This window comes from Podarcis raffonei, chromosome 4 (assembly GCF_027172205.1).
Source record: "Podarcis raffonei isolate rPodRaf1 chromosome 4, rPodRaf1.pri, whole genome shotgun sequence".
In the NCBI taxonomy this organism is placed as follows: Eukaryota; Metazoa; Chordata; class Lepidosauria; order Squamata; family Lacertidae; genus Podarcis; species Podarcis raffonei.
In genome coordinates, this window is record NC_070605.1 from 55,332,134 (window position 1) to 55,358,716 (window position 26,583).

A 26,583-nucleotide genomic window follows, 5' to 3' on the forward strand; every position below is an offset into this window, starting at 1 on the left:
TTTCTAAAACTGACTATGAGAAAAGGCTACAATGTTTCAGACTTCTCAGTTGAGGAAAAAAAGGTGGCGAAGGGGCGGCAAGAGGGATCTATATAAAAGCATGCATATTTTGGAGTACTGGATAGAGAGAAATCTTCTCTCCCCTCCTAATTCTAGGGGTTTGCAAAAGATTCAAGATAGACGAATGAGAGTACTTCATAAAATGCACAATTAATTTATAGAATTTGCTGTCACAAGATGTGGTTGGCCACTATCTTACATAGCTATAAAAGGGGATTAGACAAATTCATGGAGTATAAGCCTGTCAATGGCCACTAGTCATTGATGGCTATATGGAATTTCCAGTATTAGTGGTAGTATGTGTTTAAGTATTTGTTGCTGAGGAGCATCAATGGGATAGTGCTGTTGCCTTCAAGCCTGGCTCTGGAATTCCAAGAGGCATCTCAATGCACTGTGGGACATGGGAGGCTGGGCTATGTGGACCTGTAATCTCAGATGGTAGAGTTCAAGTTAGGTTCACAAGTTATTTACGAGTATTTTTTGTTAATATACAGTGGTCCAGTCTGCATGGCATATTAATCTGTAGCTAACAACAAACCATGGTGTAGTTAACGGCCAGCGTACTTGCATATGCTCCAATAAAGCTCTTGCTCTGCTCCTATCCCACTCACACTGCATCATTGGAAAACAAATATGTGATGTCTGAACCCAGGCTTTCAGTTTCTCTCTCTAAATGAACAGTGAGCAGTAAGTCAGGAATAAACCTTGATTATTGCTTGTGGCTTGTTTGGGGAGAAACCGAAAGCCTGAGTTCAGACATAATCACAAAGCCACACTCTGGCTTGTTCTCAACAGTGCAGAGTAGCAAGAGTGGAACAGCAGCAGAATGAAAAAACTCTTGAGCAACGTGCACTACTAGCATGCTGTGTGTTCACTTTAAACCATGTTTTGTTTTGCATTGTTGTTGAACATGACATGTGAACTTAGCCATTGTAGAACTTCAGTAAAATGCACTGGTTGGAAAAGAGGATTGGATATATATATGATAGGCCTTAAAGACCTTAAGTATATAGTTGTACCTTGGTTGCTGAATGCCTTGGAACTCGTATGTTTCGGCTCCTGAACTATTGAAAACTGGGAGTGTTCTGGTTTTGAAAAAAATTTCAGAAGCCGAACATCTGGTGTGGCTTCTGCAGTTTCCGATTGGCTGCAGGATGCTCCTGCAGCATATCGGAAGCCGTGTCTTGGTTTTTGAACAGTTCTGAGAGTCAAACGGACTCCTGGAACGCATTCTGTTCGAGAACCAAGGTCCAAGTGTACTTAATTGGAATTGTGTTTTTGGATGTGATTCTGTATATAGCTGTGATTTCTGCATTGCTGGGGTGAACTAGATGACCATTTGGTCCCTCCCAACTCTACAATTCTATGATTCTGTATTAAGTTATGGCCACTGCCTTAGCTGGTTTAAAAAGAAGATTCAAAACACTATCAGTAGCAATTGGCCATGATAGTAAAATGGAACCTCCAAGTTGTTCGATGCTGATGAGCTTACTGGAAGCATGTGACTGATCACTGTGGAAAAGGAATGCTGTCTTATATGGACTGTTGATCTGATTTAGCAGTACTGCTCTTATGATCAGGCTGTAAGCAGTTTTTTAAAAGGAATTGTCTTTGAATTAAGTTTAAAATCTGAGTATGAGTGAATTAAACTGAAACTTTAATTTTTAGAAGAGAACAGTTCATTTTAAAACCCTGCCAGTCAACTTGTGGTCTATCTTTTCCTTTTCCTTTACACAAATGCTCGCTAATCATTCAAAATCCCTTTACCTGGTTTCTGTCCCTTCACAATTATTAATTTTTCTATCCCTGCATCAGCTCCACTTCTCTTTCTCTCCTTCACTCTAACCATCAGGGACCCCCTATCTTCCATATTTGCAAACTGTGTTGCTATTTTTCTCACTCCCCATCCCAGTTCTCAGTCCCATTTTGCCTGGGGACAACATGAAAAAGGGGGAATGTCAAGTTGTAGTTAATTGGAGAAAGGCCAGTGACATAGGACAGTCCATCCCTTTAGTATGAATGAAACTTTGTTCCCTGGCAGGCAAATGCAAGAATTAAATACTTCCGTAGTTGCTCTGTCTAAACATAGAATGTAGTTATGATCAACCATGCTTTATGTATTATGTAAGCTACACAAAAGTAACAAAAGTATCTGAAGAAGTGTGCATGCACACAAAAGCTTATACCTAAAACTACTCAGTTGGTCTCTAAGGTGCTACCTTATAATTTTTAAATTCTTTTGGAAGGATTCTTTTAAAGACTTTCTTGGCTCATATAACTTTTTTGAAGACTTGATTCTTTTAAGGGAGTTTTTAGTTTTTTAAGAGTCTTTTTAACTATCTTTTTAAAGAATTGTTTTAATTTATTTTGACAAAAGTAACAGTAACTGATAATTTTTGTGAAAATATATTTACAACTTCATTATGAACAGAAATAGCTCCTAAAATGTTTTTAAATTCTATTTATGAACTTGACTGCTCTTTGACTTGTGCGACTTTTCTTGCTTATTATTGAATATTCAAATTTAGAACTGACTGCTTTAGTGAACAAAAAAAATATACAGGGTCATGCATGCAGGGATTTCATGCACTACCTGTAGGTTCATGAGGGGAGGAGGATCTGGAACTTCTGAAAGTTGCGTCTGTTTTAGTTAGCTGATTGGGGTGAAGTGGTTGATCTATGGGACAAAGTTGCTGGCTATAGAGAAAAGCTGAAATCACTTTTCAAAAGGCAGTTCCAACTCATGAGGGGGGAGGAGTAGGTATTGTACTGGGAAAATGTTTGCAGAGTCAAGAACCAAAGCAGGAAAGGGCCTGAGTAGAATGAGTTGGAAAATATATGAGCTGTCTGCAGTAGGTGGTTGTAGGTGGCACACAGTGCTTTTTCTTTCTGAGATAGAACCTGTATCTGGACTATACACTGCAGAATATAGATGCAAGAAAAGACTAGTAGAGTCTTCTGCTCTGGTGCATAATTCTTGTTCACAATTACTGGTATGGATAATTCTCTTGTGAACTAGAAAAGTGTAGCTGTTTTGCAGCTGAACTAGTTCTGCCTCCCAGCATCCATGTGTGGCATCTGTTTATCTTTAAGTGTGAGCACATGTGTAGGTATTGCTCTTTAAGTTTTCAGTGCATGGACACTTGGGGTCAGTGTTAGACATTCAGATATATAATCTGATTGCTAAATGGCACCTTAAACCTGGGTTATGGTCACCACAATAGAATATCTAGGCACCATTTTTTCCAGTGGGGTGTTGTTATTGTCATTATAGTATTATTAATTTCATTTCTACACTGATTTATATTTTGAAGAACAAATCTCAAAGCAGTTTACAACACATTAAAATATCAAACAGTGTAGAATAAAACAAGCCCAGGCTTCAAGGAAAATATTTCAGATCCTTCTCTAAGTGACATTTTGCTTTCCCTAGTTGCCAGCCTGTCACCCAGAGATTTTTACGTGGTCACAATTGGACCTGTGCCAGCCGCAAAACTTGTCTGGTGCCTGACTGATTTCTAACACTGCTTGGGGTGGAGAGATATTGATCATGAAATATTAAGGGTGCAGCTACCAACATGACCCTGCTCCTCCATTGATACATGAGAGCCCTTCACATGACTAACGTGTTGAGAGTTCAGTTTTTCTGCGAAAGGAATCTTTAGTATTGAGGAGCATTCCGTTATGTGAAGTAGTATGGCCTAGATCATGGGTAGGCAAACTAAGGCCCGGGGGCCGGATCCAGCCCAATTGCCTTCTAAATCTGGCCCGCGGGCGGTCTGGGAATCAGTGTGTTTTTACATAAATAGAAAGTGCCCTTTTATTTAGAATGCCTCTCTGGTTATTTGTGGGGCTTGCCTGGAGTTTTTACATGAGTAGAATGTGTGCTTTTATTTAAAATGCTGTGTTATTTGTGGGGCATAGGAATTTGTTCAATTTCCCCCAAAAAATATAGTCCAGCCCCCCACAAGGTCTGAGGGACAGTGGACCGGCCCCCTGCTGAAAAAGTTTGCTGACCCCTGGACACTCCCTAGGTGAGAATTAGGCCAGAGTCTGTTAACCAGAGGAGAAAGTTTATATTGGTCCACGGTCACGCACAGTGGATAGGAGTAAGATGCAGAGCCAGTAAAACTACTTTGGCATAAGGACGCCTGGAATAATGTGTCCAATTCTGGACACCACAATTTAAGAAGGATCTTGACAAGCTGGAAAATGTGCAGAGGAAGGCAACCAAGATGATCAAGGGTCTGGAAACAAAGCTTTATGAGGAACGATTGAAGGAGCTGGGTATGTATAGCCTGGAAAAGAGGAGATTGAGAGGAGATATGATAGCCATGTTCAAATATCTTAAGGACTGTCACATGGAAGAGGGAGCATGCTTATTATCTTCTGCTCTTGAGGGTAGGACTCAAGGCAATAGCTTCAAGTTGCAAGAAGGGATATTCTGACTAATCATGTGAAAAAACTTTCTGACAATAAGAGCTGTTTGGCATTGCAACAGACTCCCATGAGAGGTGGTGGACTCTCTTTCCTTTTAGGTTTTTAAGCAGAGGTTGGATGACCATCTGTCATGGATGCTTTAGCTGAGATTCCTGCATTGCAGGGGGTTGGACTAGATGACCCTTGGGTCCCTTCCAACTCTATAGTTTCTATAGTTTCTATAGGCCTATAGTTTCCCATGGAACGAGCAAGAGTTAAGCTCTTTGTGGGAATCTTTCTATGGCTGCTGATACCAATATATGGTCTGGCTCAGACAAGTGTTCAGAATTCCCCAGGCGTGTTTTGTGACTGGCATGGGTCCAATTGCGACAAAGTGGAGATTTCTGGATGCCAGGTTGGTGACTGACATCTCAATCTGGCTGGGTGAGGCTCCCACATGAGCCAGGAGACTCGCGTGCAGCAAAAGACACACGTCTTGTGCTTTTGTATTGCTGTGCGGGCAGCAAACTTTGCTTCTGTGCTGCCGGACAAGCTGCTAGGCACACTTTCTTGAGGGTAAAAATGTCCCTCTGGACTTGATGGGGCATAGTAACGGTAAAGGTAAAGGTACCCCTGCCCGTACGGGCCAGTCTTGACAGACTCTAGTGTTGTGCGCTGTTGTGCAGGGAAGTACATTGATTCACCAAATGGATTTGGCATGATTCCGGTTTGCACAAGGAGTTTTATTATAGTTTTGTTTTAAACAGGATTGCAACATCTTACAAGGAAAGCAGGGTAGGGTATTCTGACTATATAACTGAAACAGTTAGCAAACAGCCACAGTTGTTACATACTACAGTGGTACCTCGCAAGACGAAATTAATTTGTTCCGCGAGTTTTTTCTTCTTGCGAGTTTTTTGTCTTGCGAAGCACGGTTTCCCATAGGAATGCATTGAAAATCAATCAGTGCGTTCCTATGGAAACCGCCTTCAGACCAGGTCTGGGGACAGTCTGTCCCCCGACCTCTTCTGAAGGCTGGGGGGACGGGACAAGGGCTTTTCTTCCCACCGCCAGCCTTCAGAAGGCTGTTCTTTTTTTTACTGCCCCTTTCAGCTTTCTACACAAGAGGAGTAGAGTTATAGCACTGCTATCAATATCATGATATTCAGTTGTTCCTACATTCCAAGTACCATTATACTGCATTTTAAAATTGTTTTATAAAACACTGAAGTAGTTTTCCACAATAACCTCACCACTTAGGTCAAGTCAGTGCTTAGAGAGGAAGGAGCAAATTTTCTTTTTGTATCTGTCCAAACTCATGCATTCACTTTTAAAGATAACATGTCGCAACAGCACAGTATAATATATATTTTGCTCATAAAAAACCAAAAACTAATAATGGTGGAAAACTGCTTCATTGTTATAATTTCTCTTCACATTCCAGTGAAATAATGAAATAACATATTTTGCATAGTGTGCATGCCAAGCAAAAAGCAATCTCTTATTTGCCTAGCTAGTAAGGCTGATCTGTATATTATGCTATCCAGAAGTGTGCTGGCTAAGAGAATGTATTGCTTAAAAGTACCTCAGTGGTGAATTTTTTAAAAATTAAAATCTGCTTCAAAAAGGCTAGTTCTACTGTCTTTCACTTATCGGCCGACCATGTGTTGAAGCCTGATATGATATAGGTTTACTTGGAGTGTCCCATTTTCGTGGGGGATTACTTCCAAGTAAGTGTGTAGGATTGCAGCCTTTGATGAATTGTCTTCATTTCTGATATTAGATTTTCATGATGTGAATAGTTAAGTTCCTCCTTTTTTGCTGCTGTATTCTTCACTCTAGTCATGATTGAATTCACATGTTTTTCCCTTGAAGTGACATCTGATTCGATTCATGAGGTGTTTTTTTTACTTTGCTTCTGTGTCTTGTAATGATTCCTCTTCTTACTGACTTCACTTTCTTTCTGCATGTACTGAGTACGTGTGCAGATTGCAGCACTGGAGAATGAGAAATTAGTTGGGGCATAGAAGTAATTTTGGCTCCTGAAAGGAGTTCTTGGTACCATTTAAATTCTGGTGCCAGTGTAGTGCTTAGAGATACCATTGGAACTCTGTTTGCTGTTTAGTCGTTTAGTCATGTCCGACTCTACATGACCCCATGGACCAGAGCACGCCAGGCACTCCTGTCTCCTTCATGGATCACTGCCTTGCCGTGGCGAAGGGGCTTGAATAACTCAGAGAAGCTATGAGCTATGCCATGCAGGGCCACCCAAGATGGACAGGTCATAGTGGAGAGTTTTGACCAAACGTGATCCACCTGGAGCAGGAACCGGCAAGCCACTCCAGTATGCCTGCCAAGAAAACTCCATGGACAAAGACAACAGGCATTGGAAGTCTAGCATAAACTAAAAGGGTCAGGTTCAATGGTGATTGCAACACTAAAAAAACTTGTTAAATGTCTTCGCAATATGTGCTAGAGAAAGAGAAAGTGAAAGAATGTGTTTGACCAGAACAGTGGAAGTGATAAGGGTGGATTGGTTTCAGAAAACTGCAAAAATGATTTCGCTTCTGAAGAACGCCTGCTCAGTACCCTTAGGAAAATTTATTGCTGTTAGTTTGACAGTGTTAGCCAGCTTTAATTTTCTAAGATTAAATAAACACATAAATGTAAACAAAAGTAGACATTTGGACTTTTAAAATATAAGGAGCAGTTATTTTTAATTGGTGTTCATTAGAAAAAGTAGTCCAGTGAATAAGTAGATGATCTCTATTACACTATCTTTTCAAAATATATATTCTAATTGTATGTTAATGACTATGTGCAGAATATCAAAGTACTTGTGTGGTACTGCTTACCTAATTTAGTGGTTTTCCTTTTATATTTGTAGATCACAAAAAACCAGCTACTCCTACTGCTTATTATTATTGTTCATTAAATTTCTATACCACTCTTCATCTGAAGATCACAGGGTGGTTTACAATATAAAAATAATAACAGAAACAAAAACACCCCACACACAGTTTAAAAGACTATAAGATTGTTTAATTAGCCAGAGGCTTGGTAGAAGAGGAATGTTTTTGTTTGGTGCCTAAAGGTATGTAATGAAGGCGCCAGGTGAGCCTCCTGGGGAGAGCATCACATAAGCAGGGAGCCACTGTAGAAAGACACATGAAGAAGACACATGAAGAAGGGTCTCAGATGATGATTGTAGGGTCCAAGTCAGTTCATACTTAAACATGTGCAAAGCTTAAAAAGTAGTTTGGGATTGACAGAGGTCTTGGTAAAGAAACACGTACTAGATAATCCTTGCTCCTCCTTCTCTGATACCTGCTCTCCCACAAAAACAGTTTGTGAAACCTGCTGATAAGCACTGCAAAATAACTGATACACTGATCACCCCTCTTTATTATATTCTAATAGTAAAATTGAAATCCCAAGTTAAATTCAGTGGTAATTAAGTTAGTTTTAAAATTAATGAATTAATCTTTAAGACTACAGTCGCATACCATATTGAACTTAATGGTATCTACTTCTCAGTAGGGACGTGGGTGGCGCTGTGGGTAAAACCTCAGTCCCTAATTCTTGCTGATCGTAAGGTCGGCGGTTCGAATCCCCGCGGCGGGGTGAGCTCCCGTCGTTCGGTCCCAGCTCCTGCCCACCTAGCAGTTCGAAAGCACCCCTAAGTGCAAGTAGATAAATAGGTACCGCTTTATAGCGGGAAGGTAAACGGCGTTTCCGTGTGCAGCGCTGGTGCTGGCTCGCCAGTTGCAGCTTCGTCATGCTGGCCACGTGACCCGGAAGTGTCTTTGGACGGCGCCGGCTCCCGGCTTCTTGAGCGAGATGAGCGCGCAACCCTAGAGTCGGTCACGACTGGCCCGTATGGGCAGGGGTACCTTACTTCTCAGTAGACATATATAGGATTTCACTTTTGTGCAATGCAAATGGCAGATTCATACGGTCCAGGTTTGATGTCCTAACAACAGGTTCTGTGTTCCAGAAATATTTGCTTCAATTACTAGCCAGGCTCTTTCAGTCCTCATTACTTAATCTCCCCTCTTAACATGCAAAGTCCTCTGGCATGTGCAGATGGCCTTAGAGAAAATCAAGCATATTTCTTTCTTGTGTTAGATTATAAACAGCTAAGAAACAGCACGAGTCTTAGCTTTTCCCAAACTGTAGCATAAATTTTAGTCTGTTAGGGGCTTCTGAGTGTCCACACTAGAGGGCAAGGAGCACTCATCCTTGGAGAGCTGGTGAATAGATTTGTGGATGCCTAAATAAGTGTGTAAAGTGTATTTTTAATAGAATTTTGAGTTGGAAGGGATCATGTGGGTCATATAGTCCAACTCCCTGCAATGCAGAAATCTTTTGTCCAATGTGGGGCTTAAAAATAATAAATAATCCCAGCTAGTAACCTCAAAAATTATGCTGACATAATCAATTAAGCAATAGTATTTGTTATATAAGAACCTGGAACTATGGCTTGGAAGTTATTGGTAGTTTTTCAAGTCCTAATCTTGGAAACATATTGACATTTTAATTTCTTGGAATTTTGGTTATTAATTAGTTAAGGGGCTCATGAGCACAGTGCAGAGTTGTGGCAGTACATGTGCCTTTACAGGCGCTTAAATCTGCTTCATTAGATCAGTTTTTTAAATTGCCCAGTGGGGCTGATTGTTAGCAAAATTATTCTTATTGTTATATGTAAATAAGAACTATTCTTTTAAACCCTTGGTATCCCAAAATTCATTTTGGAGAGGTGTTTTGGCAAGTTATGATACTGGTAAGCGGTCCCTATTTATCTACTTGCACCTGCGGGTGCTTTCGAACTGCTAGGTTGGCAGGCGCTGGGACCAAACGACGGGAGCTCACCCCGTCGCGGGGATTCGAACCGCCTACCTTCCGATTGGCAAGTCCTAGGCTCTGTGGTTTAACCCACAGCGCCAGTTAAAAGAGTAAAAACATCAATTTTTAACTAGATTTATGAAAATTTTATATGGAAATTTGCACCTTGTGATGGTTGAGGAACACTTGGAGGACTGAATGGTAGAGGACTGGCACAAAAGTTTTATTATTTGTCCCATTGCTCTCAGATTGCATTTGACCTCATAGAATCCTAGAATTCTAGAGTTGGAAGTCCAACCCCCTGCAATGCAGGGATCTCAACTAGATTATACATGACAGATGGTCATCCACCTCACCTGCCAACAGATGGTTATTTAAGAACTATTAAAACTCTGATTTAAACTTTGTTTTAATCCAATTTTTATTTTGTAAATAGCCCCAACTTTTATCCACTCTGAAGAATATGTGTTTTGTAATTTACAACTTACTAAAAACTAATTAGTAAAATACTGTGCTTGTAAAAATAGTAGTGGAACAGAGTATGCAGTGTAAATTACTGTAGCACTATAAGGAATGGTTAATTGTGGGACTCCAGTTATTGATAAAAATGGTCAAAGCAGTTAAAGGCTGCATTAGCTCTGATATGATACTTCCCTGCTGGTACTGGGATAGTTTGTAATGGCAATTTAATCATTCAATCTTGCAGACAGTAGTACATGTGCTTTTACAAGTGAAAATGCAAAGTTCTATACCTAGAAAAGCCCTGCAAATTCATATCATGGCAAATAAAATGTGCAAACTAAGAAAATCTTGTGTATTTTATTACGTTGACTTCCTTTCCATCATGCACTCGTTCACATTCTGAGATCCCTACCTACTAGCAATATCAAATAGTACGTAGTCAGAAGAGAAGCTTTTAGTGGAAACTGCTTCCATGTAAATGTGCATAGGATTGTATTCTGAATGTTGTCATGACTAGCTGCCTTGAGGGATCTTATATTCAAAAGGTAGAATATAAATATTCTAAATGAAATTGTTCCTTATTTGGGATGCTTCATAGCCAGTGGTTTTGAAGAACTCTGCTCTAGGATTCCTCTGTATATTTGTCTATATTTCCACATGAAAGCAAGCTTTAAGTCATATATAGTTTAAACTAGATTTATTTCTATATAGAATATTAATTTTGATCTTGGGTGTCTGAAAGCTACAGAACTGGAAGCCTTTTCTTCCTTTTTTTGGAATGGCATAATTTCCAGCTGGAGTTCTTTCTGTCTTTAATTCCTGTGCACAGCTGGCTTTTGTTACATTGACCATCGCAACTGACTCTGCTGCTGTATCATTGTGTCCATTTTCTTATTAGTATCAATAGCAGAAATATAAAGCAGGGAAAGGGAGCTCATTAACAGTTAAGGAAAACAGCAGGTCATATAGCATAGGTAAGCAGGAGCTTGGGTGAAAAGGAATGAAGTTGGGTTGCTGTGAAATAATTTTTGAGAGCAACTTATTTTTCAGCTTTCCTCAGAATAAGCACTCTTAATTTCCTAGGTAGTGGAGGTACCTTACCTTTTCCGTAAAAGTTCCATTTGTTTTTAGTTCTTCTCATGACTTTTTCCTGGTAGGTGCTCCTTTCACATCATTTCACCATACTTCTCTGACTGGACGAAGGCATTGTATTGTGTTCAGCCTTCATATTGAGTTCATTGCCTCTGCTGTTTTACAGGGTATAATTTAATTTGAGCCAAAGAATTAGATGAGGACAAACAAAATCTACAAGAATCTGTAACATCAGTTTATCTGATAGTGCTATTCAAAGGGGCCTCTGATGATGCCCAGTTTTTCCTCCCTCAGGGAATGTCTTTTTCCTTAGGCTGTTTTCAAGTTCAAGTTTCTGGTGTCTATTGACTGCTGTATTTTCCCATTGTATGGAATATTAGGCATTTCAGAGAAACACCTGCAGCATAAGATTTGGCTAACAATTTCAAATAAATTATCTTCTCTACCTGTGTAGCTTCTTGGTAATGTGCAATGCTTCTCTGCCCATTTCCCACTCTTCTCAAACTCCTCCTCCTGGACTTCATCCCATTCTTCTGGACTACTTCCTTTCCCACGTCTTAGACCATATTTCGTACTCCTTTTGGTTACAATTCTCCAAATCAATATCATACCCAGAGAATCTCCAAACCAACAGACTCACTTTCATTGTGGCTACAGAGCCTGAGAATCAACAGTAGAAAGCTGAGCTGACTCCTTTTGTACAATTTGTGGGTGAAATAGGGACTCCACATTCAGTGCCAAGTCGAGCTCAGGAGAAGGAGCAGAAAGAGAGACATTTGGTGGAAAGGGAGGATGGGAATAATGGCTGGTGAATCCCTGCTTCATACAGAGATATTGAAACTAAAGTAAGCTGTTCATAGTGTTTGCTTCCTCTGATTTAACTAGCCTTCTATCTGTCCACTTTGGGCTGCTTTCTCTGCTTTCCCTTCCTTCTGCTTCAGTTGACTCTACTTTATCCACCCTTCACTTCCTTTCTCAGCTCCCCCCCATGACTCAGTGCAAATGGCTTTCTCTTTTTCTGGCACAGTGCAAAGCAGTTTTTGAAAAATGATAGGGGCTCACTATGTAGCTGGCATCAACTTTCTCTCATATATGTTGTGAGCCCAGTTTCTAGAAAGGAAGGTATCTGAGAGCTCAACTCCAGAGGACAGTCTCTGGAGAAGCAGAAATGGAAAGACAGTGTGAGAAATGCAACCACAGGCAAGGGAGGAAGGAGACTCGTAATCTAGGAGAGGAAGCTTTTTAACCAGCTTTGGAGAGAAACTGAAGCCCTTCTTCCTCTGAAGAATATGAACCAGGGTGAAAGACAGGGGAATGTGGAAAGGGAGACTCCTGTTTATCATTCTTTAGCATTGTACTGATTGTGCCATGGTAGTCATTGCAGTGCCAGTGAAGGAAGGATTATGTAGCTCCGATGATGAAAAAGGAGAGTGGAGTTAGAACAATGAAAAGGAACCTCTGATGGGCACCAGAACATTGGTGAATCTGATGAATCTGATCAAATTGTGGCAGGGGCTGAGCAGGGGGTGGGGCTGATGGAGGGGAGGCTGTAGTGTGGATTGAGAGGTTCCACAGGCCAGATCTGAATTGATTGCCGACAGTTTCCCATCCCTGATAGGAAACTACACTATTAATCTCAACATTTATGGTTTGCATGCTGTATGCTTGTTAACTTTTGACCACTACCACTTGAAACGCTTCTAGATTAAAAATCACCACTCTTAACTCCACCACCCTGAATGGATCACTTTGACAGGTGGGTGGGGATATCCACCTGTCAATCACCTCACATCACTGTGGCCCAACTTTAAATGAAAGAATTTGATTTGATTTATTATATTTCTATGCCATTTTCATTCAAATGAATCCCAAAGTGGTTTACAAACAATAAACAACAATAATATGATGGAACATAACAGAACATACAGCCTAAACAATATAGAATGAGGTTGTGTTTGGGATGTGGTTGTATCTTGTATGGTTTTGGAATTGGAAGGGCAGTCTAAGTGTGCTTCTGAATCTTTGCAGCCTGACTTGAACTCCAGCTGAGTTGCAAAGGAAGATCTGTGCCAAAAGGGGTTTGCAGTCAGTGCTAATCAGCTCTCACTGCAAACCCTGCTGAGATCGGATGCACTCAGATCAGCTGATAGCGCTGACTGCAAACCTCACTTTCGGCAGGGATCAGTTCAACTTTGGAGCTTCCAATTAGAACTCCCAAGCGGAACCAATCCCAGTGTGACTTGCATTTAGCATCAAGTTTCAAAGGTGCCAGATGAAAGCCTCACTTGCAAAGGAACAATCAGGAGCTCATGTCAAGGCTCCCAATTTTTCTTTTTCAGCTGTGTTTTTATCTGTTCCACACCTGACATCATATGTGATGTAGGCATGGCTTGGGGAAAACTTCCCTGAAGGTCAAATCAACACCCCTGCTGGCTGGAGGTTCTCAATTTCTGTTGTTTTATTTACTCAAATGAAAAGAATGGAAACATGGGATGAAGGGAAAGATGAAGACCTGCTAGGTAGGAGACAGATTCTGCTGGGTGTGTGTACACTTCACATCTGTGTGACAGTGTTCGTAGTGCCATGAAGGGACTGTCAGTGCAATGCAGGCAATTCATGTGTTGATTGGTTGTTGCATGTTGCAATCGTTGCATGGAGAAAGCTGCATCATAAAGTTGCTGTGATCGCTAAGCAGGCCTGTGAAGACCCCTGTCTAACAATCTGTGGAGTTGCCACATTTGTAGATATGGAGCTAGATGGACCAATGATTATCTTACCTGGCATAAAGAAGCTTGCTGTTCTCTATCATTTTGCTTCTACTAACTTGGGCAAGAGACTGTTGTGGACAGCTCCCTAGAAACTTTATTGCAGACTCTGTACAAAGTAAGGAAGACATTACACATGATTAGGAAGTGGGCAAAAGAAATATAATGCAGCTATAAAAATCAATCATGCTTCTTCATAAAGTACATTTTAAAGTATGGAGAAGGACAATAATAAAATAATTGGGAGATTGGAAAATATTATTTGGAAGAGAACAATAGAACATTAAAATCCCTAAAATCTAAAATGACTGCTAAGCAGTTTTTATTTTGGAGCTGTGTAAATATATTGCTTAACAATTGGTGAATTATATATTTCCCTATTTAAAATTAGAACTATAAATAATTATTCTTCTAACTCAGTTGTAAGCTAGTAAGAGGAAGGTGCAAAATTTTCATTTGCTGGAAACGATGACTGAATCATTGTGGGTTGCTGGCTGTAGTCTTTTAATACAAGTGCCTCACCCTCTATGCAGTACAGTACAGTAACTGTTTTAACTAACTTCTCTGATGTAGGGGTGCTTTCAATGTAAGAAAGTGATCTAAATCAGTGTGTGCGCGCACACCAGTGGTTTTCAATCAGTGTGCCATGGCACCCTGGGGTGCATTGAATAATGGTCAGGCATGCTGCGGGCAACACTGGCCTCCATACCTCTTTCCTTTCCTCCCTCCTCTCATCCCCTCTCTGCTTCCCAAAGGCTTGCACAGCTGTTTGTTGCAGTAGCCCTGGCTACAAGCTCCCCAAGCAAATGCTGCCTCAGGGGCTGGCCAATGGATGCTGGTTGCCAGGAGCTGAAGCGGCCTCAGAGTAAGCAAGCAAGTGGGCAAGGGAGCCCAGCCAGCCAGTCCACCAGTGCTTGATGTGGGACTGGATGGACAAGTGGGAGGCCGGGCAGGCAGGCAAGTGCCGCTCTGGCCTTTCTTGTGCTTGCTCTGTGCAAGGCCTGCCTGGGAGCTGAGTGCCTGGTGCCAAAGGGGAGCCTTTCTGTTATGCAGGCCTGGCAGCGCCTGCTGCTGCCTCCCAAGTTAAGGTTCTGACCTTACGTTCACCTTTGGCCAGTCTCAGTTGGGCCACTAAGGTTAGGGGCATCCTCTTCCCAAGCCCCTGTGGGGCAGTGTGACAAAGCACCTCTCTTTGGGGCAGCTCAGAGACCAGAGGCAGCAGCAGCTGCTGCCCAGAGGACTCCCAAGGTGGGAGGAGAGGAAAGGAGAGGAGGCTGGGGGAACACTCTGCAAGGGAGGATGTTCAAAAAAGAGTGAGAGGCAGCCAGCTCTGCATGCAAGGGGTGACATAACTGAGCTCCTGAGCCCCACAGGGGTGCCACAGAAAGAAGGCAATTGATCAAGGGAGTTGTGGACTCAAAAAGGTTGAAAACTTCTGGTGTACACCAGTTGAAAATTGCTGGAGACCTTGGGAGCTATATAAACGTTTTCATGTGATCAGTGGAAATAGATTTTTTTGTAATGGACCCAGCAACTCCGTTTGTATTAATCTAAAAGAATTTCCCCCAAATATTTTATATTGTATATACATGGCACCACAAAAATAGCAACTATATACCTTGTAGTTAGCAATATTTGTTGGAAATGTTGACAAAATGATCTCAATTTCACTCACCCATGATGGACTTGTAAACAAATAACAAACCCCAAAAGTTTCCGGGAAAAGGTTATAACTCAGCTAAACAAAACTACTAGGTGTCGTAATGGAAACATTTGGAGTTAATAGTAGCCTTTTAACAGCGGCAAAATTAGTTAGAGCTTCCAAATAGAGACTATATAACACTTCAGCTTTAAAGGAATGGTATATAACCTCAGTGATTAAGTTAACACTTAATCATTTCCAAGAAGTTAGACAAAATAAATGAACTATTTATTATATTAAATAGCAATACAATCTGGATCTTAAAGTCAGTATAGAGCATTTTTCTTACCCTAGCAACTAGATCATATTAGTATCAGATTAATCAGTCATTCTCTCTCTCCCTGTCTGTCTGTCTTTCCCTCCCTCCCTCCCTCCCTCCCTCCCTCCCTCCCACACACGGTTAAATGGGTAGTACTCATTGATGATATCATTTTATTAAGCAAAATTCTTATCTGTTATATTATGTATTTCTCATAATTCATACATGTTTTGTATGTTGTGTGTATTAAAATTTACTTTTTTTCATTTAGCACTTGCATTATCAAAGCCAACACCACATTATGAAAATTGTGGGCCCTAGTCAGGCTGCTGAGAAGGGTACCTTTACTTTGTAAACCTTTAGTGGAAAATTAAGCAGACTGCTCTAGCTCCATGCTATGAAAATTGTGAGCCCTACACCAAGGCCTTCTTAGCTTGCTTGATAAACCAAGATAAATGTGGCCTCTTCGTTTCTATTGTCAGAAAAAAATGAACCAAATCCACAGCCAAGTACAGATATTGACTGTTTTGCAATCTTTCTGCAGACCACCCAAATAGTTCTTTTTGTGGACAGTTTGAGAAGTTTAATTTAGACACATAGACGGTAGTTGCAGAAATAATTTAGTGCAGTGACCAGGACAGATATTTGGCTGTGGTTGTCCCTAAGTGGCAGCTTGTCACTTCCAGATTCTGGCAGTTTAACAGTATCAATGATAAAAAATTAAATGTACTGAATTTATTTATTGTATTTCACCTGGGGGCATACAACAATATTAGTTAGATGGGTCTTTACTTTTGCCTAGTACAGTGGAACCTCAGGTTGCGAACATAATCCGTGACGGAGGCATGTCCGCAACGTTCGTAACCTGCAGCACCGCTTCTGTGCATGCACGTAACGCGATATGGCGCTTCTGTGCATGCGCAAGCGGCAAAACCTGGAAGTAACCCTTTCCGGTACTTTCGGGTTTCCCGCAGTCCGCAACCTGAAAATGCATAACCCAAAGCATCTGTAACCTGAGCGACCACTGTTCAAGTCTCTTTGGAGTTTATAAACAAAAAACAAAAAAACCCAATGTTGAATAATCTTGATTATAAAGTTAACCTTCAAGAATTTTGTAACTTTTCAATATCCATGATTATGTTAAATCAAAGAAGTATGTTTGTCCATAAGGATAGGCAGCGTTAAGACCATTATGCCAAGGTGGCCTCTGAGGTTCCTAAGTGAGTAACATGATGCCCATCGACAACACAAAGCTCTCAGACATCCCACTTGGTCCTTGTCACGTTTCCTTCTCCGTTTTTTAGAAATTGAGGTATTTTTTGCTTCCTGCCTTTTGCTTTTATTTGATGAGTGCGACACGTGCTTGTAGGAGAGATGTTGCCTGCTTATTTCGGGGTGGGGTGTAGATGTTTTGCAACAGTTTTTCTTCTGTGAAATGGGTATTTTGTTGTGTCCACAGCAGCTTTTTAGATTTTCAGATGTGCCCCAGGCTCAAAAAGTTTGGAGACCCCTGAATTAAAGGGACTGAGGAGGGCAGAGGCTAAGTGCCAATGTATCTTCACAACAGGCCTCAGAAGAAATTACTATGCCAGACAGTCCTATGTGAGAAGAGCCCGAGGAGCCGGTCCTGCCTCCATTTTGATTATCAGTATTTTGCTTCCAGATCTTTGACAGAGATTATTTCTAGTCCAGCTGAAGTTAGCATTTGAGGAGTGCATCCTTTAAACACCAGCCATTTTCTCAGAGGATGGTGGAGTTAGGGGCAACAAGCCTTACAGGGTGCCTAAGCTCAGTTGATTCCAGATCTCTGCTTGAGTAATACAGTGCTACCTCGGGTTACAGACGCTTCAGGTTACAGACTCTGCTAACCCAGAAATAGTACCTCGGGTTAAGAACTTTGCTTCAGGATGAGAACAGAAATTGTGCGGTGGCGGCAGCAGGAGGCCCCATTAGCTAAAGTGCTACCTCAGGTTAAGAACAATTTCAGGTTAAGAGCGGACCTCCAGAACAAATTAAGTTCTTAACCCGAGGTACCACTGTACTTCCAGATGGTTGCTTTGGGATGCTTTGCATCCAGGTTGAGCTTTGCCCAGTCTCACTTGGAGCTATCTGTGACTCTGCTTCCCTGCCTGAACTCTTGCCCTTCTTTGCAAATACAGGTTTGTAGATTCTGCCTGTAGCTGAATAGTCTCCACCTTGAATCACTCCCAGCTTCACTCAGAGCTGTCCGTGGTACTGTTTCCTTGCTGAACTTTTGTTCTCCGCTGATTCTCCCCATGGACTCCATCTGAATATTATTCTTTCTAGCTAACTGTGGTTTGAACAAATCCCTTTCCTGTTTTGAAAGCAGTGGGAAACTGGGTTATTCCAAGCTGCAAAAGGAAGTGTTACAAATATCCTCCCCTCCTGTATGAAGGAGGGTAGAATGTGAGCCAAGGCCCATTCTCAGAACAGGAAACAATGGTTTCTGAACTAGGTCTCTGTGTTACTTGATCAGGGATATTTTTGGTTGTTCTCATCAGTAAACAAAACCTGAATAATGACAAAATTAAGTTGCTGTGAGCAGGTGGATCCCACTTTCAGTTAGTTGCTTTCCTCCTAAATGAGCAGGTTTGAGATTCATGGGCTACCCTAGATCCTCAGTTATTTCTGCCCCATGGAGTGTCTTTCACCAGCTATGGCTGGTTCACTTACTGCATCTGCTCCTGGACAGGGTAGTCTAATCACACTTATCTGTGCCCTAGTAACTTTCCTCTTGTGTCAAATAGCAATCTCAGGATAGGGGATTTTGGGACAATGGTGTGGGTAGAAAGAATTACTCTTCCCACTGCCACAATCCTGGTGAGGAGTGCAATGGATGCTACATATGATTTTAAATATGATGCCAGACTGCACCTTTGACTTTACTAGTTGTTTGGTCCTTCAGTATTTAATAAGTTTGATAAACTTACTCAGCAGTGACAAAAAAATCTGAAGTGCCATGAACTCAAGCACAGAAACATTAGGTTTTGTATATGGATTTTTCACTTTCACAGCATTTACTTTTGCATGGTTTGTGCCCTTTGGATTTGCACATGGATGTTCTGTGACCCATGAATCACACTTGGTGATCAGGCATACCTGAGGAGTAAATCAGATTTAGATTTCAGCTTTCTCCCACCTCACAATGACCCCTCTGATAGTGAAGAGGGCCTCATATCACACTTGCTCCTAAAAGCATTGTTGGGCAGGACTGGGGTGGAGGCTGAGAGGCAAATTACCCCCTGTTCAAATATACAGTGAGGAGAGACAGCCTTTGCTACCTTTGCAAAGGATCTGGGTAGTGAGCACGGGTGTGTTATGCTTTGATTGGAGAAGCCCTGTAGCATATGTCCTCAGACACAAAACCCTCTGATTTTTACAGTAGTGAAGGTGGCCTCTGCTGTCCTTTGGTGCTGAAGGAGAGAAGTTTGGGTTTAGAAGTAGCCCACTTTTCCTTCCTGTCAACCCTTTTTCATGAAATTGGTAGATGGGATAATACAAAATATCCTGATGACTCTTTGTGGTGGCATAATAGAAATCAAATTTTCTCAACCCTCACAAGTCCCCAACCCCTTCTGGGTTAGTGCATGTATGCTGTCCTTTTGCCAGATATATTTCCCAGTGGCATGAGGGAAGTGAATGTGTACAGATCATGACCACAATAGTGGAGCATTGGTTTATCTTATCTACTGATCTTTACTTGGGGCATTTTGTGGTCTTGTTGCTTATCACCGTTTTCCTGTTTAAGTTGAGAGCAGCGCAAAGAGGCTTTCAGGTTGCATGGAACTTGGCTGCTTAAATTAAGGAGCCTCAGAGTGGAAACAACACACTTTTACAGTTGTGAACAGTATTCTCACAGCACTTGAGGGCTGAAACAGCAGTGTATACAAGCTCAATAGCGCTGAAAATCTAAAAATAGCATTGGTGCTATTACGCTTGCATGTGCTTGCATTGTACAATTTAAAAAGTGACAGAAGAACAACATCCATTGTGTTTCAGTAATTGCTACTTCCTCTGTGTAAGTGTGCAAATAGCCTTACTTGGATTAGACATTTTGAAAGAAACCTTAATCCCATGCATAGTTAAATTGTGTTTAATATTGAAGAAAGTCTATGTTGTAGTAGCCTTGGTGTTTGGTTTCAACCATTATTTTAAATTTTTATTTCCTCATTTTTGTTACTATTATTGAGTACTTTCTCCCACTTTAGTTTCTGTGAATGTGTGATCTTTCTGTCATGGGAATTTAATTCTGCATTCATGATACCCTTCTGGCTTGTGATCAGCTGTGGTTGGTTGAAGTATTTTCACTTGCCTTAAAGGAAACATCCTTCATTACAATGCTGGTGTTGCTTTTCAATCACTTTTTAATCAAGGATTTAATGTATAGTAAGAGCAGAAAACTGTTTAATATCTTATTTTGTACAAACATTTAAATAACAATCTATCTGATCACCTGTGGTAAGAATGCTTTCCATGTATCCAGGAAGTGAAACTTTGTACAAGTTGTTCAGTTCTCCATTTTGAGTAAAAAAATTGATAGGTATGAGTGGGAAGATGGGCAAGTATTTTTTCTGGGCAATATCATATTTGTGAGTTTGTTTTTATAATTGTTTTCAACAGTGTAAAACAGTTGTGAGGAACCTTTGGCGCTACAGATAATGCTGAATTACAGCTCCCATAATCTTTTGCCATTGGCCATATTTAGTGGGGCTGATGGCAGCTGTAGTTCAGCAACATCTGGAGTCCCAAAGGCTCCCCATTCCTGGTGTAAAAGGTTTAGTGTTATGGACTGTATCTTTGAATTGGATGTGTTTAAAAATTCACTAGGTTTCTCAACTTTTTCTAAATTTCTTTGTCTTGGCTTGTAGGTAAAGCTTTTTAGAAGTTGTAGTACTATTTCACTGATGTTACATATTTTGAATAATGCTATTATCTTTCATCTATAGCTCTTAGAAAAGTTTATCATAATATAAAGGCTGTTTTCTGGCAAAACATACTCTACTGAAAATGCCAGTAAAATAAAACTTGCAATTATAAACACCTTGGCTTTTAATGTCAAAAGAACTAAGCATGCTGTTGTTTGTAGCATGCTGCACGGACTTCTTACTAAAAGTAAGTTTGTTAGGAAGGACTGGGACCAGACTGCCCTGAATCCAAAGAAGTATACAACTAGTTCCATGTGCCAGAGGGTTTTTCTTGAACAGCAGCCCCCACCTTCCCCTCCTGTATTCCACACTGTGAATGTATTTCAGAATTGAAGGGTTTTTAATACACACACACACACACACACACACACACACACAGTTCACTACATGCCATAGGGTTTGCCATCCAAAGGTTAAAAAAAAATACACTGGATATGTTCAGCTCTTCAGCTTCTTCTACCACCAATCTACTGTTGTTATAATATAGTGATAAGATGCTACATATCCTTTGTTGCTCAGTACCATCATGTTTGTAGGTTTGTAATTTATTTTAAATATTTTATCCAACAGAAAAGGTGTCTTCTGTAGACTGTGTGAAATGACTTAAAGCATTTTGGTCAGTATCCAGTTAGCTTGTCTAATCAGTGGAAAGGTTTACACTTGCACAATGGATCTTCCTTCTCTTATCCCCCTGTGTGCCTCCTAAATCTGTCCTGGGCTCCCCCCTCCCCAGCCCTCTGCAACAGATGTGGGGAGGACACAAGACATGTATGAAGAGAGGAGAGGGGGAAGTTCTGTTGCACAAGTGTAGATTCTTGCACTGATGGAACAAGTTAGTTGGATATCATCCCTTTCTGTGCAAAATAGGTCTAATGAGTAATTAACTGACTATGAGATAAGCTTAATTTGGTTTGTTTATCTAGCATCCACATTTTTCTCAATTCATTTTCCTATTCATAGTGATAACTAATATTTTGGTGTTTACCGGGAGTGCTTTGTAGTGTGTTTAAGCAACTCATACAACTCCACATGCCATTGTGGAGCTTATGGGAGCTGAACAAAATCTGGAGGGCCACAGGTCCCCAAGCCTCATTCTAGTAAAAGTGACAGTTCTAGACAATAAATTATAACTTAAGAGGAAAATCAGATTCAAACCCTAGAGTTTAGTAGAGTATATTAGCATGCATGTGTGATAAAATGTTGTTGGCATCTGTCTGTCTTGGGAGACAATGGAGGAATGCACCTTGGGGGGTGAAGTCAAACTGTTGGAAGGTTATGGTGCGTGCTGTGAGTGTAGAGACCGATACAGGAGAGTGATAAAGTGTAATTTTCTTAGAGATGCCATAAATAAGAAGGAAGCTTCAATTGCTTAACTAAGCAGTTACCTAAGTTCTTGCTAAATACCTAAGTACCATGATAGTAGTCTATAAGAGTTGTAGCAGATCAATGAGGATTTCATTTTAGTAGGCACTATATATACTTGAATTTATTTATTTTTAAAGTCCCTGTGACTGAGATCTCAGTGTATGACAAACACTTTCAGGAGAAAGTGAGTATAATATAATAGATATTTGTTAGTCCATTTCTAATGAAGAATTGGCTTCATTGTGTTGTGCCTTTATATTTTTGCCCCATTCTTCTAGTTTGTAAGCTAGTGACTTTATTAAATGAAGTGTGATCAAGGTGAGCTTGAATTCATAAGATGGTAGAGTTCAGCCAGGATTTTGGTCTTTCTCATGACTAGGGCTGGGTGATATATTGATATATCATCCAAAACCTGTTTGAAATCCATATGGTGATATCAGTATCATAATTTTTGATGTGGCAAGATATTGCGAATCATGGTGTGTGTGTGTGTGTGTGTGTGTGTGTGTGTGTGTGTGTGTGTGCACTATGCAAAAATCACAATGTGGGAAGCCAGCCAGAGCCTCTACATAACTCCATCCTTATTTCAGACACCGTGATATATTGGTATATAATGATATTTAGCTGGTGATATATCATGATGTTGAAAACCAAATATTGCCCAGCCCTACTCATGACAAAGGAATGTGCTTGGTCTACAGTCTGGTAAGCAGACATAGGAAGTAGACAAAGAAGCAGAGTGTGGAAAAATAAGTTACATTGTACAGAGCAACATAAATGACCCTTCTGAAACTATGGATTAAGGTACGTAAGTTGATTCAGGAAATTATATAGATGTTGATAATAGAAAGAATCCTGCATAGAGCGACTATAACGTTGTTACCACTTGGAGATGGGTGAAGTATTTCAATATGACAGCAGCTCCATGTGAAAACCATAATTTCTGAAAGCCACTCTCACTATGTGTATTGCGCTTATTGTGGAGAAGAATGCATGTTGCTGGCATTGAAACTCTCTATATGATTTAGACACTTTTCTTGATGTGTGGATTTCAAATGCTCTGACCAGGATTTGGAACCATTGCACACAGAATTGTTTCCAGCTATATCAATGTGCTGGTCATTGGCCACACTGTACTAAGTCAGCTGACTGTAATAGAGAATGGCCATTCTGGAAGGATGGTTAGCCCAGACACAGTCTGGATGAACATTTCTAAAGTAGGGACCATGTTTCAGTTGTAGAGCACATTCTTTGCCTGCCAAAGACACCCGCTTCAATCCCTGGCATCTCATATTAAATAGGATCAGAGAGCAGGTGATGTTTAGTTTCCTAGGGCTACTCCAGTCTTGTCAGGAAGGCTTAAAACCTGCCCCTCCTCTCTCTTTTGAATTTTCTTTGTCATTGCCTAAGAATATGAGGAGGAGTTTGTCATCCTGTTTTGCCTCCTACCCACTGTATACCTGCCATATATAACCCCTATATAGGGATGTAAGGGTGTGATTCCAGGCATTGTCAAAGACTTTTGTTAAAGATCCTGGACAACTATTACCAGTCAGAGTAGCCTTCACTAGTGCTAGGCCAAAACTTGTTCCCCAATTTCACATGGCCATTTACTCCTGGAGAATTTGGGAGCTATTTTTGCACCTTTCATAGGTGCAATGCAAATTTCTCATAACATTTTTAGAGATGCATACACAACTTATTTTACTGTACAATGTGGCCTAGGAAGTCTTTTTTTAAATGTTGTGTAAGTAAAACCACTTTGCCCATTCTGGCAGCATGAAACTCTCATTCTGGCCTTTCAGTTTGGCAACACTTCTTGGGGTGACAGCATGACGTTGTGTAGTCATGTGGGTGTCCCAGGAAGTGCTGCTAAGCTCTTAAGGTTCTCTTAAAGCTTTTTAAAATCATCATGCACACACTCAGTCATGCAGGGCTTCCAGTGTGGCAGCACTTCCTTAGTTTCCCACATGACTATGCAATGTAGCTGGCATAAGAGCTTCATTCTGCTTTTACTTTACACAATGCTTGAAGAAAAAACAGTAAAATGAGGTAAGCACAGCCCCTTCCTTTGAAAACAGGAATAAATTTCTTTGAACTTTGCTCCCACTCTACCCTTTTTGAAAGCATGTTCTGTGTCCTCCCCTTCTCAAATTGTTAAAAGAAAGGCAATTGAAGGTTTTGAACAGCTCTAATCATTACTGGTCTAGATACTCTGACCTGGGATAAGGCAGGTTCCTGTGTTCTTACCCTATTAGATTGTGTCTGAATCCACATAGGTAACTAATGTTTTTTGTGTTCACAGTGTTTGCTGCTGGCCTCTCCCCACGTCCCCACCCCCCACCCCACAGGATGGTATGATATTTGAAAGAAGACGATGCATACAGGTAATTCTTTAAGTTTCAAAGTACCTATAAGTTTCCTGATTTATATTAATCACCAAACAAAAAAGCTTGTCGGTTAACATCAGCTGGTTGTACACGAAGCATTATGAGGTGGTAGAATATTTTTATGTATTCAGTTAGCTTTATATTTCACCCACCATGGAAGCCATGACAGGAAACATGTTTCAGTAAACTAGCACATGAGGTTGAAAAGTTCTAGCTCAACCATTTGCTGTTATGTTCCATTTACATAAAACATTTTTAATTAGGGGATTGATTGATTGATTGATTATCTGGACTGAAGTGGTATGTTCTGTTATATTGTATCTTTGTGCTACCATTTCATTCTGCTGCATGTTGTGGGCAGGGAAATCAGAAACTCTTGCTTGAGAGGCATAACTTAGATAAAAAAGTATTAAAATAGCAAGTTTGGCATCTCGTAAAAGAATGGAAAAATGGTTTCAAGTTATTCAGAGTTTAATCAGCTTGTGAACCACAATAGTTTTATCCCCAGTAACATGGCTTATAGAATAATGTTGGCAAAGATTATTACTTTTCAGATAGTTTTGTATTGCATTTTTATACTGAAAGTAAAGGGCATTCCCATCAACTGCAACCAGCATGGCCATTGGTCAGGGATGATGGCAGCTGTAGATCAACTGCATGTGGAAGGCAAAAGGTTACCTACCTCTACTGTTTATGTATAAACTATATATTGTACAAAAAATAGTTTCAACCATCACAGTCTCCCCCTAAGAGTTCTGAATATGATAAAGCTTTTTTTTCTTTGGCTAAAGTTCTATTTTATAAAACAATTCATAATGAGAAGACAAATGATGTGTGTTTTTGGGGAATAGTGCAGAACTGGAAAAGTTTGTGGTTCATTGATTATCTTGTGTTTTTGTATATGTAGTTTACAGTGGAGTCTTCTGTCTTTGCTGTCCTGAGATTTACCTTTAACCATCACCTGGAATATTGGATATATATTTTTTAAATTAGCAAGATGGTTTTTCCCACATCTTTTCCACTTACCTCTTCTCCACCTTTTTCTTTTGCTTAAAAGTGTGTTAAAAAGTGTTCACACTTCTTGAAGCATCAGATGGACAAAAGTGAACTTGAACACACAAGGCAGTGATGGCCAGCAACTTGAATGGTTTTAAAAAAGGATTACAGGCTAACAGTGGCCACCAACCCTGATGGATACCTTTTTTCCTCCAGTGTTGGGAGAATTTAGCACAGCAGCTTGCCCCACCCCCTTCCCGCATGACACAGCTAATTTGCTATAGAAGGACTTTGGTTTACAATCAGATAATTTTTTTGAAAGATGGGTATCCTTTTTCATGTGCTGAATCCTAAAGTTCCAGAAGAACGTGTCACATTGTATCTTTTTAGCTCTTTCACAGATTGATTGTAAATATATTCTCTTTATAATGCTTTTTCTTTTGTATTTATCTAAAATAGAGTGGTATGTGCATATGTATACACAGACACACATTTTTTGAGCGGCGGCACAAAGCCTATTGGCATCATTATGGTGGAGCAATCAACAGTTTTTTTAAAAAAAGTATTTACTTTAATTTTTTAAAATGACAAATTCATTGAGCTGTTGGCCACAAAAAAGCTCTGGGGGGGCAGATGTGGCCTATCAGCCACCTGTTAGGCACACCTGGTCTAACCTCTTGTTGAAACTATATCTGATTCTTGGGGAGATCCTTCTTGCCTTTGGATCTGTCGGCTAGAACTACTAGTCATAACAGAGGCTTGCTTGCTGGATATTTTTCAAGGTGGAAGGAAAGACCTCACTAAAAAGGAAGACCAGCAATGAAGAATTTGAGTACCTTGCAAACAGGGTGAATGAATTTTAAAGTAATTTTAATTTTAAAAGGCTATCATTAAGAGAGAGAGAAATCATGTTTCCCGTTTTGAAATTGGTTTTCAAATAAATGGAATAAAGGCTCTAACTAGATTGATAATTGAAAATATTTTATCACTCAGTCTATCACCCTTTTCCACATGATTTCAGAATTGTATCTAAGTGAGGGCAATCATGAAATTCATGGATTTCTGTTTCGCTTTTCTGTATACTTGCAAGGGCACTAAGCAAGATCACTCATTTGAAGTCTAGTGCTGTAATCCTATGTGCATTTACTTGGAAACATGAACCATTTAACTCAGTAGTGCATATTTTCAAGTCAGTCATGGATGGAGTTAGGTGTAAGATTGGCCAGAACTTTCAAACTGAACTTATTTTAAGAACCCAAGTAGAGGGCAGATAATAGAGAAT

The 26,583-nt window shown here is 40.3% G+C and overlaps 1 protein-coding gene across 1 annotated transcript in view; it reads left to right on the plus strand.

The window, feature by feature from the left end:
• DYRK1A (dual specificity tyrosine phosphorylation regulated kinase 1A) overlaps positions 1 to 26,583 on the plus strand; it is a 94,417-nt gene that overhangs the window by 6,713 nt on the left and 61,121 nt on the right. The window contains exon 2 of the mRNA XM_053386698.1: positions 24,221 to 24,302. Within this exon, the coding sequence (XP_053242673.1) occupies positions 24,293 to 24,302 (10 nt within the window). The 5' untranslated portion in view covers positions 24,221 to 24,292. The remainder of the gene's footprint in view (positions 1 to 24,220; positions 24,303 to 26,583) is intronic.